At 32.0% G+C, this 16,364-nt stretch overlaps 1 protein-coding gene across 1 annotated transcript in view; it reads right to left on the bottom strand.

The window, feature by feature from the left end:
* LOC130898812 (thrombospondin type-1 domain-containing protein 4) overlaps positions 1-16,364 on the bottom strand; it is a 219,073-nt gene that overhangs the window by 107,080 nt on the left and 95,629 nt on the right. The window contains exon 6 of the mRNA XM_057808350.1: positions 13,776-13,939. Coding sequence (XP_057664333.1) covers positions 13,776-13,939 — 164 coding nt within the window. The remainder of the gene's footprint in view (positions 1-13,775; positions 13,940-16,364) is intronic.

Here is a 16,364-nt window from a genome sequence, read left to right as displayed (position 1 = left end):
TAGACGCATATTATGGAAGAAATGTCAACTAGATCATTCTTCTGTATGTTATTGAGGGAAAAGGCTCAAAAACGCGGTAGTCGCGTGAAAAAATTCGAGTTTTAATTTGAAAAATTAAGGCACCTCCAAAAATAATTGTCTATTACGAAATTTGAAGTTTTGATTGTTCCGAATTGGTTATTCAAAATCCCCAGTACATGATTTTATCTTTCATCCTTTAAAAACAGTATTTGATATAAAAATTTTATTTCAAACTCAAAAATTTCTCGTCTTCTGACTTATCCACCACTTTTCAAGGTCGTATTATACTTTTTGCGCTATTTTTTGCTTTTGTTTCCTGTACTATCGTTCGTTTGGTCCTTTCACGTCTATTCTATTTCTGAAGTTGATTCATTGATGCACGAAACTGTTTATTTTGTCAGCATTTGATAAAACGCTCACGTGGCGTTTGATATAGACCAGCAATGAGTCATTTTTGATATCGAAACGTATTAGCTTCTCAAGATGATTGTTCACAAGACTTTTTGTTAAAAAATCTCATAATTGAATACATTCCAAACAAATATTTGTACTAATATTGCTTAGTAGCTGGACTTGTATAAAGATATTGATTCTGGTCCTAATTAGTGATGTTATTTTTAATTTTTTCTCCTACATGATGTTTCAAACGATTGTTCCACGCTAGTTTTGAAGTCCCCCTTCTAAACCACTGCTTCAGTTCAAGTAAAATATGGACATCACTCGAAGGAGCCGTTGAATTGCGCTGTGGGGATTTGTAAACTCTTCTGTAACTAGAATGAACCCTCGCGGAAGCAACTGTCAGGTTTTAGATAGGAAAGGCATTAGATAATATGCTTTCTCTTCTCGATCTTCCCTCCTTTGCGTCACTTAATTGATACTGGTCGATGATAGATTCAGTACGACAAGTTTTGTTTTACTACACCATCAGATCGTCTGACATCTTCCGATTATCCTCTGGTCAAACTTGACCTTGATTCCTCTGCATGGCTTCACGGATCCTGGAGGTACTTTGCGGCGAAGGTTGTCGTTGCATTCCATTCTTCGGAGTTAAGTATCGCCTCGACCGAGATCTTAAGTGCGATGGTTCCATCTAACGCGGCTTCGGTATGTTGCAAATCTTGGACAATGTTAAGGAATATCTGTGATATCATAACACCATTTAGATTTCCAGCTTTTCCGGCATAGTTCTGCCTTTTGGAAATCGTTATTGTCGAAATATTATCATCGTTGAAAATATTTCGGGATTTTCCAGGTAGAATCTTTCTAGATTCTTCAGATTATTACTCAAGTCCAAAATAGATATTCTCGATGATAATAATTATAGAAATATCATTTAGAATCCGATTTATATAAAAAAAAAAAATAAGTGGGAATTAATTTACACACCCGGATGTTTTCCTCATTCCGCTGGATAATGATTTGATTGTGATAGCGACATTGAATGGTCATTTAAAGTTAAATTAATATCAGGACGTTGCCAATTGCGCGTACAGTACATTTCCTATACGCTCCAACTTATTTGAAGTCGAATTTGAAGACTTTGAATGCATATTTCACATGATATTCCTTGTATACTAATTATTTTAAACCCTATTTTTAATCAAAGTACCTAGCGCAGCATCGGTTAAGTCTATCAGTCTCTGGAGGTAGAGCCAGTTTAGAGATATGGTTAGGTTCCATTAGAGCAACGTAGAAAGATCAATTCTGAACGGTACATCAGTATTTGTTTGCCAAAAGTCGCAGAAGACGATTCATTATCCACCACGACAATGCGAGATCTCAATCAGTTCAAATAAAAACGTTTTTAAACAGTCAAAACATCGATTCGGTGGAGAAGAAGCTGAAGAAGCGGTATCCAATTATAAATATTTATTTGTCCATCTCGAAACTTATATAGCAGCCCTCGTATATCGAAAAAGTTGACTGAAGAACACAAAATGAAGCCGATATATTCTTTGTTCTTTTTGAAGTACCATCACAAGAATGGTGACGAATTTTCCATCGCGTCGCTGATGAAACGTGGGTAGCTACTTAGAGTGAATTATCTCCTTGGTTTTTTCCATTCTTCTGTTGAAGTTTCCCAAGGAAGTTATCGCGATAAATCCTGAGATGGATTGTGGAACTTATTCTATCTAAAATCGTTGTGAAAATTCATCGCAACTTTCCAAAACGTGCTGGAAAGCGCTTAGAAAACGACTTTGATGTTTAATTGGTTCCACAAACTCGATTACGTTTTATATGTACCTCGTAGCATATACAAAAGTCGAAATAAATTCTGAAAGTAGAAAGAAACTTTTTCTTCTTTTTTCACCCTTCAAAATGGATCCTCGCAAAACGATTTTGACAGAAAAACGAAGACGAAGAAGTGTCAAGGTGTTGGAAATTTTATGAAAAATGATTTCTTTTTTCTTACGTCTTCTGATATATCAACCATCTTTCGATGAACTTAAATCAAATTGATTACTGTCATTGACAATGACAGTGATTAACTTTGATTAAGAAGAAGAGGAGCTTCCCTAGACGATTCAGCTCCGCGGGACATCCTGTACATTCGCTGAGATATCAAAATATAAAATTCGAACAATGCCTGTATAATCAGATTGCACTATTTAAAATTTCTCTATTATCTTGAATCTTTAAGCCGTTATGACTTACAGTAGCTCTTTTAAAGATTCGAAAGTAGATAACGAACCGTTGTTGGGTATTGTTTTCAATAGGTTTTATCGGTAAATTCAAAATGGCCGAAGGACATGCGTTGTCTAGTTATAATAATAAACCACAAATAATATACGTTCCCATAACATAGCCGTGGGTGTTCAACAAGTTTATAGCACAAAAACAAAAGATTGAATGTTAGTTACTTGTAGAAATCAAGAAAAAACACAATTCGTACGACAAAATTAAGGTCATACAAGTACTATTAGTCCAGTCAAAATAGACAATCGATTGAAAACGTGTTAAAAACGAATGCGTATATAGTTAAAGCACTTTTAGTCCAATGAAAATAGACAATCGATTGAAAACGTGTTAAAAATGAATGCGTATATAGTTAAAGCACTTTTAGTCCAATGAAAATAGACTTTCGATTGAAAACATGTTAAAAACAAATGTGTAGGATATAGTTAAAGCACTTTTAGTCCAATGAAAATAGACAATCGATTGAAAACGTGTTAAAAATGAATGCGTATATAGTTAAAGCACTTTTAGTCCAATGAAAATAGACTTTCGATTGAAAACATGTTAAAAACAAATGTGTAGGATATAGTTAAAGCACTTTTAGTGCAGTCAAAATAGACAATCGATTGAAAACGTGTTAAAAACGAATGCGTATATAGTTAAAGCACTTTTAGTCCAATGAAAATAGACTTTCGATTGAAAACATGTTAAAAACAAATGTGTAGGATATAGTTAAAGCACTTTTAGTGCAGTCAAAATAGACAATCGATTGAAAACGTGTTAAAAACGAATGCGTATATAGTTAAAGCACTTTTAGTCCAATGAAAATAGACTTTCGATTGAAAACATGTTAAAAACAAATGTGTAGGATATAGTTAAAGCACTTTTAGTCCAATGAAAATAGACAATCGATTGAAAACGTGTTAAAAATGAATGCGTATATAGTTAAAGCACTTTTAGTCCAATGAAAATAGACTTTCGATTGAAAACATGTTAAAAACAAATGTGTAGGATATAGTTAAAGCACTTTTAGTGCAGTCAAAATAGACAATCGATTGAAAACGTGTTAAAAACGAATGCGTATATAGTTAAAGCACTTTTAGTCCAATGAAAATAGACTTTCGATTGAAAACATGTTAAAAACAAATGTGTAGGATATAGTTAAAGCACTTTTAGTGCAGTCAAAATAGACAATCGATTGAAAACGTGTTAAAAACGAATGCGTATATAGTTAAAGCACTTTTAGTCCAATGAAAATAGACTTTCGATTGAAAACATGTTAAAAACAAATGTGTAGGATATAGTTAAAGCACTTTTAGTCCAATGAAAATAGACAATCGATTGAAAACGTGTTAAAAACGAATGCGTATATAGTTAAAGCACTTTTAGTCCAATGAAAATAGACTTTCGATTGAAAACATGTTAAAAACAAATTTGTAGGATATAGTTAAAGCACTTTTAATGTAGTCAAAATAGACAATCGATTGAAAACGTGTTAAAAACGAATGCGTATATAGTTAAAGCACTTTTAGTCCAATGAAAATAGACTTTCGATTGAAAACATGTTAAAAACAAATGTGTAGGATATAGTTAAAGCACTTTTAGTGCAGTCAAAATAGACAATCGATTGAAAACGTGTTAAAAACGAATGCGTATATAGTTAAAGCACTTTTAGTCCAATGAAAATAGACTTTCGATTGAAAACATGTTAAAAACAAATTTGTAGGATATAGTTAAAGCACTTTTAGTGCAGTCAAAATAGACATTTGACTAAAAACGACTGAAATTTTTCAACAATCTTCCAAAAATTATTGAAAAGAGCTAAAACCAAGAATATTTAGAAGAATTAATAAATCAAAAGGTATGACTTTCAACGTGAATTAAACCAACAGCATTATGGCGATCAATGCGCTTCGACTTTTGTGGCCTTATCATATTAGCGGATTGCGAGCGTCTTCAATGCGGAGCGCAACGCTCACGCCACGAACTCGCATCGAATTCGTTGCGAACGCGCAACGCAATAGCAGCGTAGACGCCATTTTGTAATGTCGCGTACAAACGCTAGCCCCTAACGATAGAAAAGAGGATGAATAAAGACAGACAAAGAGGTGGAAGTGAACTTGAATACAACTTTGCGTTGTCTTGGGATCGTGGGAGTTCTGATATGTCTAACAGCTACGCTCCAAACTATCCAGGATATTCTACAAGCTTCCACCGCGGAATAATTCATTGCAGCCAATGAATTCTTCACCAAGTGTCTATGTGCGACGTCCTCGCGGCGCGGCGAGACTGTAGGTGACGCAGCGCGTAAATTGCTATTGCAAGATCATCATATGGAATACCGTGAGATTGAGGCATACTTTAGCATTAATTTCAACCGTATTCATTCAATATTTCATAAATATTTGGCTAACAAAGTGATTTGTTCGCGTGGGATACCGCATAATTTGATAAAAAAAAGTTCATGTCGATTGGTGCAAAGAAATTCAATCGCCGAGCTTCAAAAAACGTCTATAAGATCGTGATAGACAAGGAATTATGATTCTATGCGTAGGAACTGAACAACCAGAAGTCAGAAGTGTTAGAAAACAACAGGGAAACCATTCGCAGAAGACGGATCATTCACGACATCAGTTCAAACCGAAACGTGTTTGAATTGATTGGTCATCTGTCATAAAGTCCTTATTTGGCCTCTAATGATTACGAGGTCAACGTTTTTCTACACCTGAAGAAGCGACTGATGCGTACAAATAACGTGCTCTGGAGTTACATTAATCAGAACGGAGAAAATGCTTCAACGATTGAATCAAATGCGTGTAAAAGTGTTGATCTCATTGGAGAAATATTTTGAAAAACAATAAACGTATATCAAATCATGAATCTATGGATTTATTTGTGTCTAACTTAAGTACAACCCTCGTAGTGAACTCTACTTCCTGATATTCTCATTGCTATTCGTCTTGATTTTAACTATCCACAGATTTTAAATATGGTTTTAGAAAACGATTTTCCGAAACGAAAATTATCCAGAAAAACATATAAAATGACATATGAAATAAGAACCTAAAGAAATTGATGTTATTTTGGGTATTTTCGCACTCCCCTCGTTTTTTGGGTATGGAAAATATAAAAAAATCCGATTTCGATGAATTTTTTTTGAAATCTTCGCTTTTACGACGGATTCTTAGGTTAGGTTATGTTAGGTTAGGTTAGGTTAGGTTAGGTTAGGTTAGGTTCGGTTAGTTTAGGTTAGGTTTGGTTATGGGGGGTGTGCTAAAAATTCAGAGCAAATGCAGATGCAAATCGGACGATTTTTCGATTTTCTAGAGCCGCGAAAGTATAAAGATACTTTATTTTGGTATCAAAATTCGGCGTTAAGAAAATGTTAGCTTTGTAACGATGATTCCAGTCGTAGAATATTCCGATAATAATAATAATCGAGGCGATATAATGAGCCGATGTTTGCCATAAACAAGCAATTAGTTTAACATGAACGTTGAACATTATAAATTAATAAAATGACTTTCCGTTTATGTGCATTCACGATCGACGTATGAAGCGCTAAAGATAAAAGACTTTTATTTACTATGTACGTATTTGCACTTAGTTCTCTTTAAACGCTTGTTAATAACAACATAAATAATTCATAAGCTCGGATTGTTTCGATAGAAAAAAAAAACTATGAACAGAACCGGGTATTATATAATTCAAAACACACATGAAGTTTTGTTATTTGTATGTGCGACGAAAACCTACTGAATGATGTAACTTATTAAAAAATATCTAATACGGTTATTTCCAATACTTTGCCGAGCGTGAAACTGAAGTAATTCGAAGTTATTTGAAAAATTTTAAGCTGGCTGATTGCTTGATAACAAAGAAGCTTCCGGAGTTCAAAATTCTATCCATCACCGAAGTCACCAGCTCAAAATTCGAAACAGCTGCCAGACGATAATCAAACAGAGACAGTTAACATTTTGTTTTTTGAAATCTGGCCTCGACAAAACACGTTTTTTCACGCCACGCCACGCGTCTTACGACTGACCTTTCCAAGTGATTGAACGAGGAGAGAAAACTTCCATCATTAAAGTCCAAGGAAAAGAAAAAACTTACCGAAACCAGCGTACAAGCTGAACGAAACATCACCCTACGACAATGGCGTGACTATTCACCTACGAAGTCAACGGCAGCTCAAAATCCGGCAACAACAGCCAGATAATTAACCAAAGAGGTGAATTTCCTTGCAGAGGACGTCGCTCAACAACAACAGCAGCAACAAGAATTTCGGCTCGGTTCAGAGCGACGAGTACAATTAAATTGATCCTCGCTGTTATACATGGTACACGTTTTAGGAAAAACCATCATACCTACACGAACCTAGGCGAGACGCTTAAGTAGTTATCGAAGACTAACGCCCATACTTTCAGTATCGAGTATCAACTCCTCTGGCAATGATAACAGCTTGCAAACGACAAGGTATGCTTTGGATACCACTTTGGATCACATTCTGTGGAAAACCGTCCCATACCCGTACCAGTACATCGCGGAGCACTCTAGAATATCCGGGAGCCGGTAGATGGCTCCGTAAACGTTTTTCCATCTCATCCCGAATGTGGTCAATTGGATTTAGGTCTGGAATGGGAGCAAGCCGAACAAATCGCGTGATTGCTTTATGGTAACTATCCAAGCAGTATGGGACAGTGCATTATCATACATAAAGGTTGCGACGTCTACAACAATAACCATGAATGGTACAATAAGGTTTTCAACAACCTGGGCGCAGTCAATTAACTCTATACGAGCGTCAAATTGAACCTCCTCATACCATAACTGATTCTCCAAATGGAAGTCTCTTGGTAATACACGGTCGAGAATATTTCTCATCTTGTCGTCACCACACTCTGAGCCTATAAGACGGCTCTAGTTCGAGAAGATATTCCAGCACCATGAAATCGCCTTCTAACTTTTTCTTCATTATGGAGGTTTGGGTAGAAAATACTGTTACGTATCTTCAGTACTTTCAGTGTTACTTCTGGTATTTCGAACCCGATACGTTTCCCATACTTCGCGGAGGGAGGATCTAGCTATACACCTCTTCCTTCAGTTGCTTTTTCAGTCTCGATTTTGCTCCTCCTTCCTTTTCACCTCTTCAAAGCGAAGTTTCTTCAACACCTCGGCTTCCAGGAGTTCCTACTACTATTTCAGCTTCCCAGGTGTGACGAAGCTTGCTGAAGGCCAGGCACATGAAGAATTCTTTCTGCACTGTTTGGCCACTGCGGAGAATCCTCATGTTTGAACGTATCCGAGACACCCACGGCCAGAAAGCATCTGGGTCAGATAGTAATGTCGCCCGTCTGGTATATCGACCATCTTGGGGTACATTAACACAAATACGGCCGATCTTCTCGAGTGATATTTCAATTAAAGATTTTTTTTTCATAATTGAAGTAATGAATAGCTTTCATATTATAATTGTATATATCTTTGCCAATTTATCTCGAACAAATAGAGATGAATGAGTTCCTAGGCCACTCCTAAGTTAATAAACTTGGTACTTAATCAGCTGCAGAGCGTTTAAAAGGAAATCGGCGGCCATTACAACATAATTAAGTGAGAAATTTTATAGAATATTGAATAGAATCTGAAATACCATCAAATATATTAGTGGTTTCTCTGTGTTTGACTTTTTGATTGTTTGCATCTTTACTGACAAGTCCAAAGGCTTTTGCCGGACATCCTTAATTCAAATTTTTCGAAATGTATTCTGCGAGTATTTACGAGGAATGATTAGATATTGAAGAAGCCAAATTTAAAATACTAAATGGAAGACGACTTAATAATAACAGAAGACGACGATGAAACGGTTAAACAAGTAAAGATGGAAGGAAAGACGATTATGAATGAAATGTTGATAAAACAGGAAGGGAAATAGAAAAATTTTTAGAGAATTTTATTTGCTTTCGTAGCAGAGAAATCGGAAACCGAAAAAATGTGATAACTGAGAAAGAAGGAAGCGTATTAGCCTTTTCGGAGAAGAAGAACCCAGGGAAAAAAAGGAAAATGACTCTTGAGGGTAAATAATAGAGAAAAAAGGGAATATAGGAAACAGGAACGAAAAAATCCGGACGATAGATTCGAAAAACAAATTATAAACATCAGAGGGTCAACTATAATGTTGAAAACTTTAAAAATTTGAGAAAAAAAGTGACAGTTGTATAAAAAATTCTATATTTTCGAAATTACTTGGGATATCGATTCACTTTTGACACGAATCTATTCAAAAACGTTTGTCTAAGTAACTGTATATGTAAAATTTCTCTAGTTTCATATTTGTGACTAATATACAGGGTTAACATTGTAGTAATGGAGTAACTTTTTTTTAAAATCACTATATAAATTTATGGTATCAAAAGTTATGAAATGGCAACGTTGTAATACAAGAAAATCGGAAGAAAAACGTCGATACTTTCATAAAAAAAAACACATAAGCTTTTTCGTGATCATACAGAGCGAGTTATATAACATAAAGTTGGAAGTTATAAAACAAAATATCAGATTTCAAAAAATTTGACATATTCGTATAAAAAATTCTATATTTCCGAAACTATTTGAGATATCGATTCACTTTTGACACGAATCTATTCAAAAACGTTTGTGTAAGTAACTGTATATGTAAAATTTCTCTAGTTTCATATTTGTGACTAATATACAGGGTTAACATTGTAGTAATTTTTTTTTTGAAAAATATCACTACATAAATTTATAGTATCAAAAGTTATGAAATGGCAACGTTGTAATACAAGAAAATCGGAAGAAAAACGTCGATACTTTCATTAAAAAAACACATAAGATTTTTCGTGATCATACTAAGCGAGTTATATAACATAAAGTTGGAAGTTATAAAACAAAATATCAGATTTCAAAAAATTTGACATATTCGTATAAAAAATTCTATATTTCCGAAACTATTTGAGATATCGATTCACTTTTGACAAGAACCTATTCAAAAACGTTTGTCTAAGTAACTGTATATGTTAAATTTCTCTAGTTTCATATTTGTGATTAATATACAGGGTAAACATTGTAGTAATTTTTTTTTTGAAAAATATCACTACATAAATTTATAGTATCAAAAGTTATGAAATGGCAACGTTGTAATACAAGAAAATCGGAAGAAAAACTTCGATACTTTCATTAAAAAAACACATAAGCTTTTTCGTGATCATACGAAGAGCGAGTTATATAACATAAAGTTTGAAGTTATAAAACAAAATATCAGGTTTCAAAAAATTTGACATATTCGTATAAAAAATTCTATATTTCCGAAACTATTTGAGATATCGATTCACTTTTGACACGAATCTATTCAAAAACGTTTGTGTAAGTAACTGTATATGTAAAATTTCTCTAGTTTCATATTTGTGACTAATATACAGGGTTAACATTGTAGTAATTTTTTTTTTGAAAAAATCACTATATAAATTTATAGTATCAAAAGTTATGAAATGGCAACGTTGTAATACAACAAAATCGAAAGAAAAACGTCGATACTTTCATAAAAAACACACATAAGATTTTTCGTGATCATACTAAGCGAGTTATATAACATAAAGTTGGAAGTTATAAAACAAAATATCAGGATTCAAAAAATTTGACATATTCGTTTAAAAAATTCTATATTTCCGAAACTATTTGAGATATCGATTCACTTTTGACACGAATCTATTCAAAAACGTTTGTCTAAGTAACTGTATATGTTAAATTTCTCTAGTTTCATATCTGTGATTAATATACAGGGTAAACATTGGAGTAATTTTTTTTTTTTTTGAAAAATATCACTACATAAATTTATAGTATCAAAAGTTATGAAATGGCAACGTTGTAATACAAGAAAATCGGAAGAAAAACGTCGATACTTTCATAAAAAAAAACACATAAGCTTTTTCGTGATCATACAGAGCGAGTTATATAACATAAAGTTGGAAGTTATAAAACAAAATATCAGGTTTCAAAAAATTTGACATATTCGTTTAAAAAATTCTATATTTCCGAAACTATTTGAGATATCGATTCACTTTTGACAAGAATCTATTCAAAAACGTTTGTCTAAGTAACTGTATATGTAAAATTTCTCTATTTTCATATCTGTGACTAATATACAGGGTTAACATTGTAGTAATTTTTTTTTTGAAAAAATCACTATATAAATTTATAGTATCAAAAGTTATGAAATGGCAACGTTGTAATACAAGAAAATCGGAAGAAAAACGTCGATACTTTCATAAAAAAAAACACATAAGCTTTTTCGTGATCATACAGAGCGAGTTATATGACATAAAGTTGGAAGTTATAAAACAGAATATTAGGATTCAAAAAATTTGACATATTCGTATAAAAAATTCTATATTTCCGAAACTATTTGAGATATCGATTCACTTTTGACACGAATCTATTCAAAAACGTTTGTCTAAGTAACTGTATATGTTAAATTTCTCTAGTTTCATATTTGTGACTAATATACAGGGTTAACATTGTAGTAATTTTTTTTTTGAAAAAATCACCATATAAATTTATAGTATCAAAAGTTATGAAATGGCAACGTTGTAATACAAGAAAATCGAAAGAAAAACGTCGATACTTTCATTAAAAAAACACATAAGATTTTTCGTGATCATACTAAGCGAGTTATATAACATAAAGTTGGAAGTTATAAAACAGAATATTAGGATTCAAAAAATTTGACATATTCGTATAAAAAATTCTATATTTCCGAAACTATTTGAGATATCGATTCACTTTTGACACGAATCTATTCAAAAACGTTTGTCTAAGTAACTGTATATGTTAAATTTCTCTAGTTTCATATCTGTGATTAATATACAGGGTTAACATTGTAGTAATTTTTTTTTTGAAAAAATCACTATATAAATTTATAGTATCAAAAGTTATGAAATGGCAACGTTGTAATACAAGAAAATCGGAAGAAAAACGTCGATACTTTCATTAAAAAAACACATAAGATTTTTCGTGATCATACAGAGCGAGTTATATGACATAAAGTTGGAAGTTATAAAACAAAATATCAGGTTTCAAAAAATTTGACATATTCGTATAAAAAATTCAATATTTCCGAAATTATTTGAGATATCGATTCACTTTTGACACAAATCTATTCAAAAACGTTTGTGTAAGTAACTGTATATGTAAAATTCCTCTAGTTTCATATTTGTGACTAATATACAGGGTTAACATTGTAGTAATTTTTTTTTGAAAAAATCACTATATAAATTTATAGTATCAAAAGTTATGAAATGGCAACGTTGTAATACAAGAAAATCGGAAGAAAAACGTCGATACTTTCATAAAAAAAACACATAAGCTTTTTCGTGATCATACAGAGCGAGTTATATAACATAAAGTTGGAAGTTATAAAACAAAATATCAGATTTCAAAAAATTTGACATATTCGTATAAAAAATTCAATATTTTCGAAATTATTTGAGATATCGATTCACTTTTGACACAAATCTATTCAAAAACGTTTGTGTAAGTAACTGTATATGTAAAATTCCTCTAGTTTCATATTTGTGACTAATATACAGGGTTAACATTGTAGTAATTTTTTTTTTGAAAAAATCACTATATAAATTTATAGTATCAAAAGTTATGAAATGGCAACGTTGTAATACAAGAAAATCGGAAGAAAAACGTCGATACTTTCATAAAAAAAACACATAAGCTTTCTCGTGATCATACAGAGCGAGTTATATAACATAAAGTTTGAAGTTATAAAACAAAATATTAGGATTCAAAAAATTTGACATATTCGTATAAAAAATTCTATATTTCCGAAACTATTTGAGATATCGATTCACTTTTGACACGAATCTATTCAAAAACGTTTGTCTAAGTAACTGTATATGTTAAATTTCTCTATTTTCATATCTGTGACTAATATACAGGGTTAACATTGTAGTAATTTTTTTTTTGAAAAAATCACTATATAAATTTATAGTATCAAAAGTTATGAAATGGCAACGTTGTAATACAAGAAAATCGGAAGAAAAACGTCGATACTTTCATAAAAAAAACACATAAGCTTTCTCGTGATCATACAGAGCGAGTTATATAACATAAAGTTTGAAGTTATAAAACAAAATATTAGGATTCAAAAAATTTGACATATTCGTATAAAAAATTCTATATTTCCGAAACTATTTGAGATATCGATTCACTTTTGACACGAATCTATTCAAAAACGTTTGTCTAAGTAACTGTATATGTTAAATTTCTCTATTTTCATATCTGTGACTAATATACAGGGTTAACATTGTAGTAATTTTTTTTTTGAAAAAATCACTATATAAATTTATAGTATCAAAAGTTATGAAATGGCAACGTTGTAATACAACAAAATCGAAAGAAAAACGTCGATACTTTCATAAAAAACACACATAAGCTCTTTCGTGATCATACTAAGCGAGTTATATAACATAAAGTTGGAAGTTATAAAACAAAATATCAGGTTTCAAAAAATTTGACATATTCGTTTAAAAAATTCTATATTTCCGAAATTATTTGAGATATCGATATATTTTTGACATGATTCTATTGAAAAAACGTATAAATTCTTTTAGTTCCATATTTGTGACTAACATACAGGGTTAAAGTTGTAGTGAATTATTTTTGAAAAATAGCTCCATACAAATTCATATCTACAGTTATGGAATGGCAACGTTGTAATACAAGAAAATCGGAGAAGAAACGTTGATATTATTATAAAAAAAATTACGACAGATTTTTGTCTTAAAGAAACAGGGGGGACGGAAATTCATACCTAAAAAAAAAAGAAAACTAAGCAATTATTTTTCAGTTTTCTACGTATCCTAGTCATCTTGTTTTGAAACACTCTATATAATAAATAATAATTCGTTTTTTTATAATAATAAAAATAATAGTAACTCAAGTTTAGTAAAAAAATCATATAAAAAATGGTACTTCTGTTTTTAACGTAAAGTAACACACTTATATACAGAGTTGTGCAAAAAATTGGAGTAAAATCATTTTGGTTCACTTACCTTGCAAAAACCATCGATGCAGATACCTCTCGTCCCTTTAGGGGCTGCTTTTCCCGTATGAGTTATGGGGTACAAACAAGGAGTCCCGTCAATAACAGTCTTATTTAATGTCGCGAAGAAATTCATTCCGATCGCTCGGCAGTTTAAAGCGCATTCATCTTTTGCTGTAAAGAAATGCTTATAGTAGACTACGAGAAATTGTGAACTAATATTTACCAGACTATAATACAGGGTGTCCCACGACGAGTTAAAACTATCTGTATATATGGCAAAACATTTAAAGTAAAATCATGAAAATTCCTACGTTTGGGTTTTCGGATACGATTTTTTTAACTGAAATATTTTCAAAGATAGCTTAGGTATAGAAAATTATACATAAATTTGCTTTATTTGCCACCCCTGGATGTATTAAAATAAAAAAAATCGGGTGGTTCTATTAAAAAAAAAATGAATAAATTTGATATCTATGAAGTTAAACTTTGAATACTTTTTATACACACCCTGTATAAAATGAAACATTTTTCAACATAGATTCGAATACGTCTGATCTTGCTTAAAGCAACCGAATAGAAATTATTTTCATATCTTCAAAGGTATTCCCGTAAAAAAATAATTTATAAAGGTCTGCAACGGTCAAATTTTTTACAAAATAATTAATAACTTAAAAAGTATGCATTTTTCGAAAAATGTTCTCAGACAAAAGTATACTAAAATTTTACGTAGATTTCAAAAATATATTAATATACAGGGTGTTCTATTTAAAATAACGAAGTTACAGTCGACTTCAGGTAGAACCGGAATTGATAGCTTTAACTCGTCGTGGGACACCCTGTATAGTGAGGAGAATATAAAAAATGGAAAATTAACCGTGGAATATTCAATTCGATCCTTTAATTTTCCCAATTGGAAGAAGACTCTAAAAAAAATTAGAAAAACTCTTCCATAAAACATTAAGGGGGTGTTTTGGTGTAGAAGCATAAATTTTAGGCATTTTTGAAAATTATTTTCACCATCCCTTTTTTTATATGATATTTAGGTATCGACTTTTTAGAAATATGAAAAAAAAATTGTAAAAAAAACTCAGAATTTCAATAAATTAGTAGCTACGTACAAAAAAAAAGTGCACCCTGGTTGACACGATTACAACCCTTGTAGTGATCTAGAACGAAAAGATTTGAAACATTCTCAATATCGACCTTAGTCAAAAAAATGGCGTCGACATGAAATATCAATTTTTTTGTCCCTATTTTTGACTTTTCCGATTTTTTCAAAATACTCCCAATCGAAATTTTTCAAAATCCAAGACAGACGCGATAGAGGGATATAGAAAAAATATTTCGACCAAATTTCAAAGAAGTCGTTCGGGTAGAACTTGAAATATAACGTCAACCATTCCAAAAAACGTAGTTTCGAGAAAACTTCAGAAATCTTCAGAAATAATCCGATTTTCCAAAAATCCGTTCAAGAGTAGTCTCAAGGGTCTAAGCTTTGAAAATATGCAAATAAAATCGATTTTTACACCAGAATAGGGGAATAAGAGAACAGAAAAACAGCAGGACATATATTTTGATAAAAATAAGAATGTAGAAATCTTAAAAAATGAACAGGAAATATAACAAATCTGGAAAAATTATTATTGTATCGGATTCCAAAACAAAGTGTATTTTCCTCAACGCCCTTTTATCTTGAACACGAATGGTGTTACCAAGCAAATCCCGAATATTTTTCAGTTTCTATCTTTCCTAGAAACGGGATCACCTTTTTTTTAAAACACCCTGTTTATTGTTGTCAATAAAACGATATTTTTCGATCAAACCTCGTAAATATATAACGAAAAACGTTGAAGCAAAAGTATACGTCAAAAATATATTTTTAAATTTGAAATATATGATATTCTTGAACAAAAATAATTTAGAGCTTTTCAACAATCATAAAATTTTCTCGAAATGTTGCTTATTCGACATAATGACGAAATAAGTAGCTTTAATAACTAAGCGTTAGGCAACACACTTTTCATTCGAATGTAATGCGTATTGCCTACATTTAGAGATCGGTTTTTACTTTATACAATTATATAGGGTGTCCCAAAATCGACGCAAGATTTAAATTGAATAAAAAACACAGTTTTTAACGTTTTGATTGAAATTTGTTCAATTGCCCGACCGTTTGGCATAAATTTAACTGATTTCCGTTGAATATTTTCTTTTAATGCGGGCTTGTTAACGTAGATCTGTGATTTCAAATAAGAAATCCAATGGTGTCGAATCATTTAGGAGGCTAATTGAAGTGTTTCACGGGTTGTATGGTATGTGGCAAGTACCCAGAACGCATCATGAACTAAAGCAAGTCTTCGATGGTAGTTGAAGATTTGGTGGTCCTCCAAATTCCCGATACAACAAAACCTCCTTGGAGATGATTTGTCATCCCATTTATCTGTTGATATGATCAGGGTTTGCAAGGAAAACGACATTAATTTCGTGGTCTTGCCACATCTCACTCAGCTCCTCGTCGTTACCTTCTTTCGTCCGTTGAAGATGGCGTTTGTCTTCAGCACCAAAGGACAGATTCTCCCCACTTCTAAAACCCTTT

This window comes from Diorhabda carinulata, chromosome 10, assembly GCF_026250575.1.
Source record: "Diorhabda carinulata isolate Delta chromosome 10, icDioCari1.1, whole genome shotgun sequence".
NCBI lineage: Eukaryota > Metazoa > Arthropoda > Insecta > Coleoptera > Chrysomelidae > Diorhabda > Diorhabda carinulata.
This window is presented reverse-complemented; position numbering and strand designations above follow the sequence as displayed.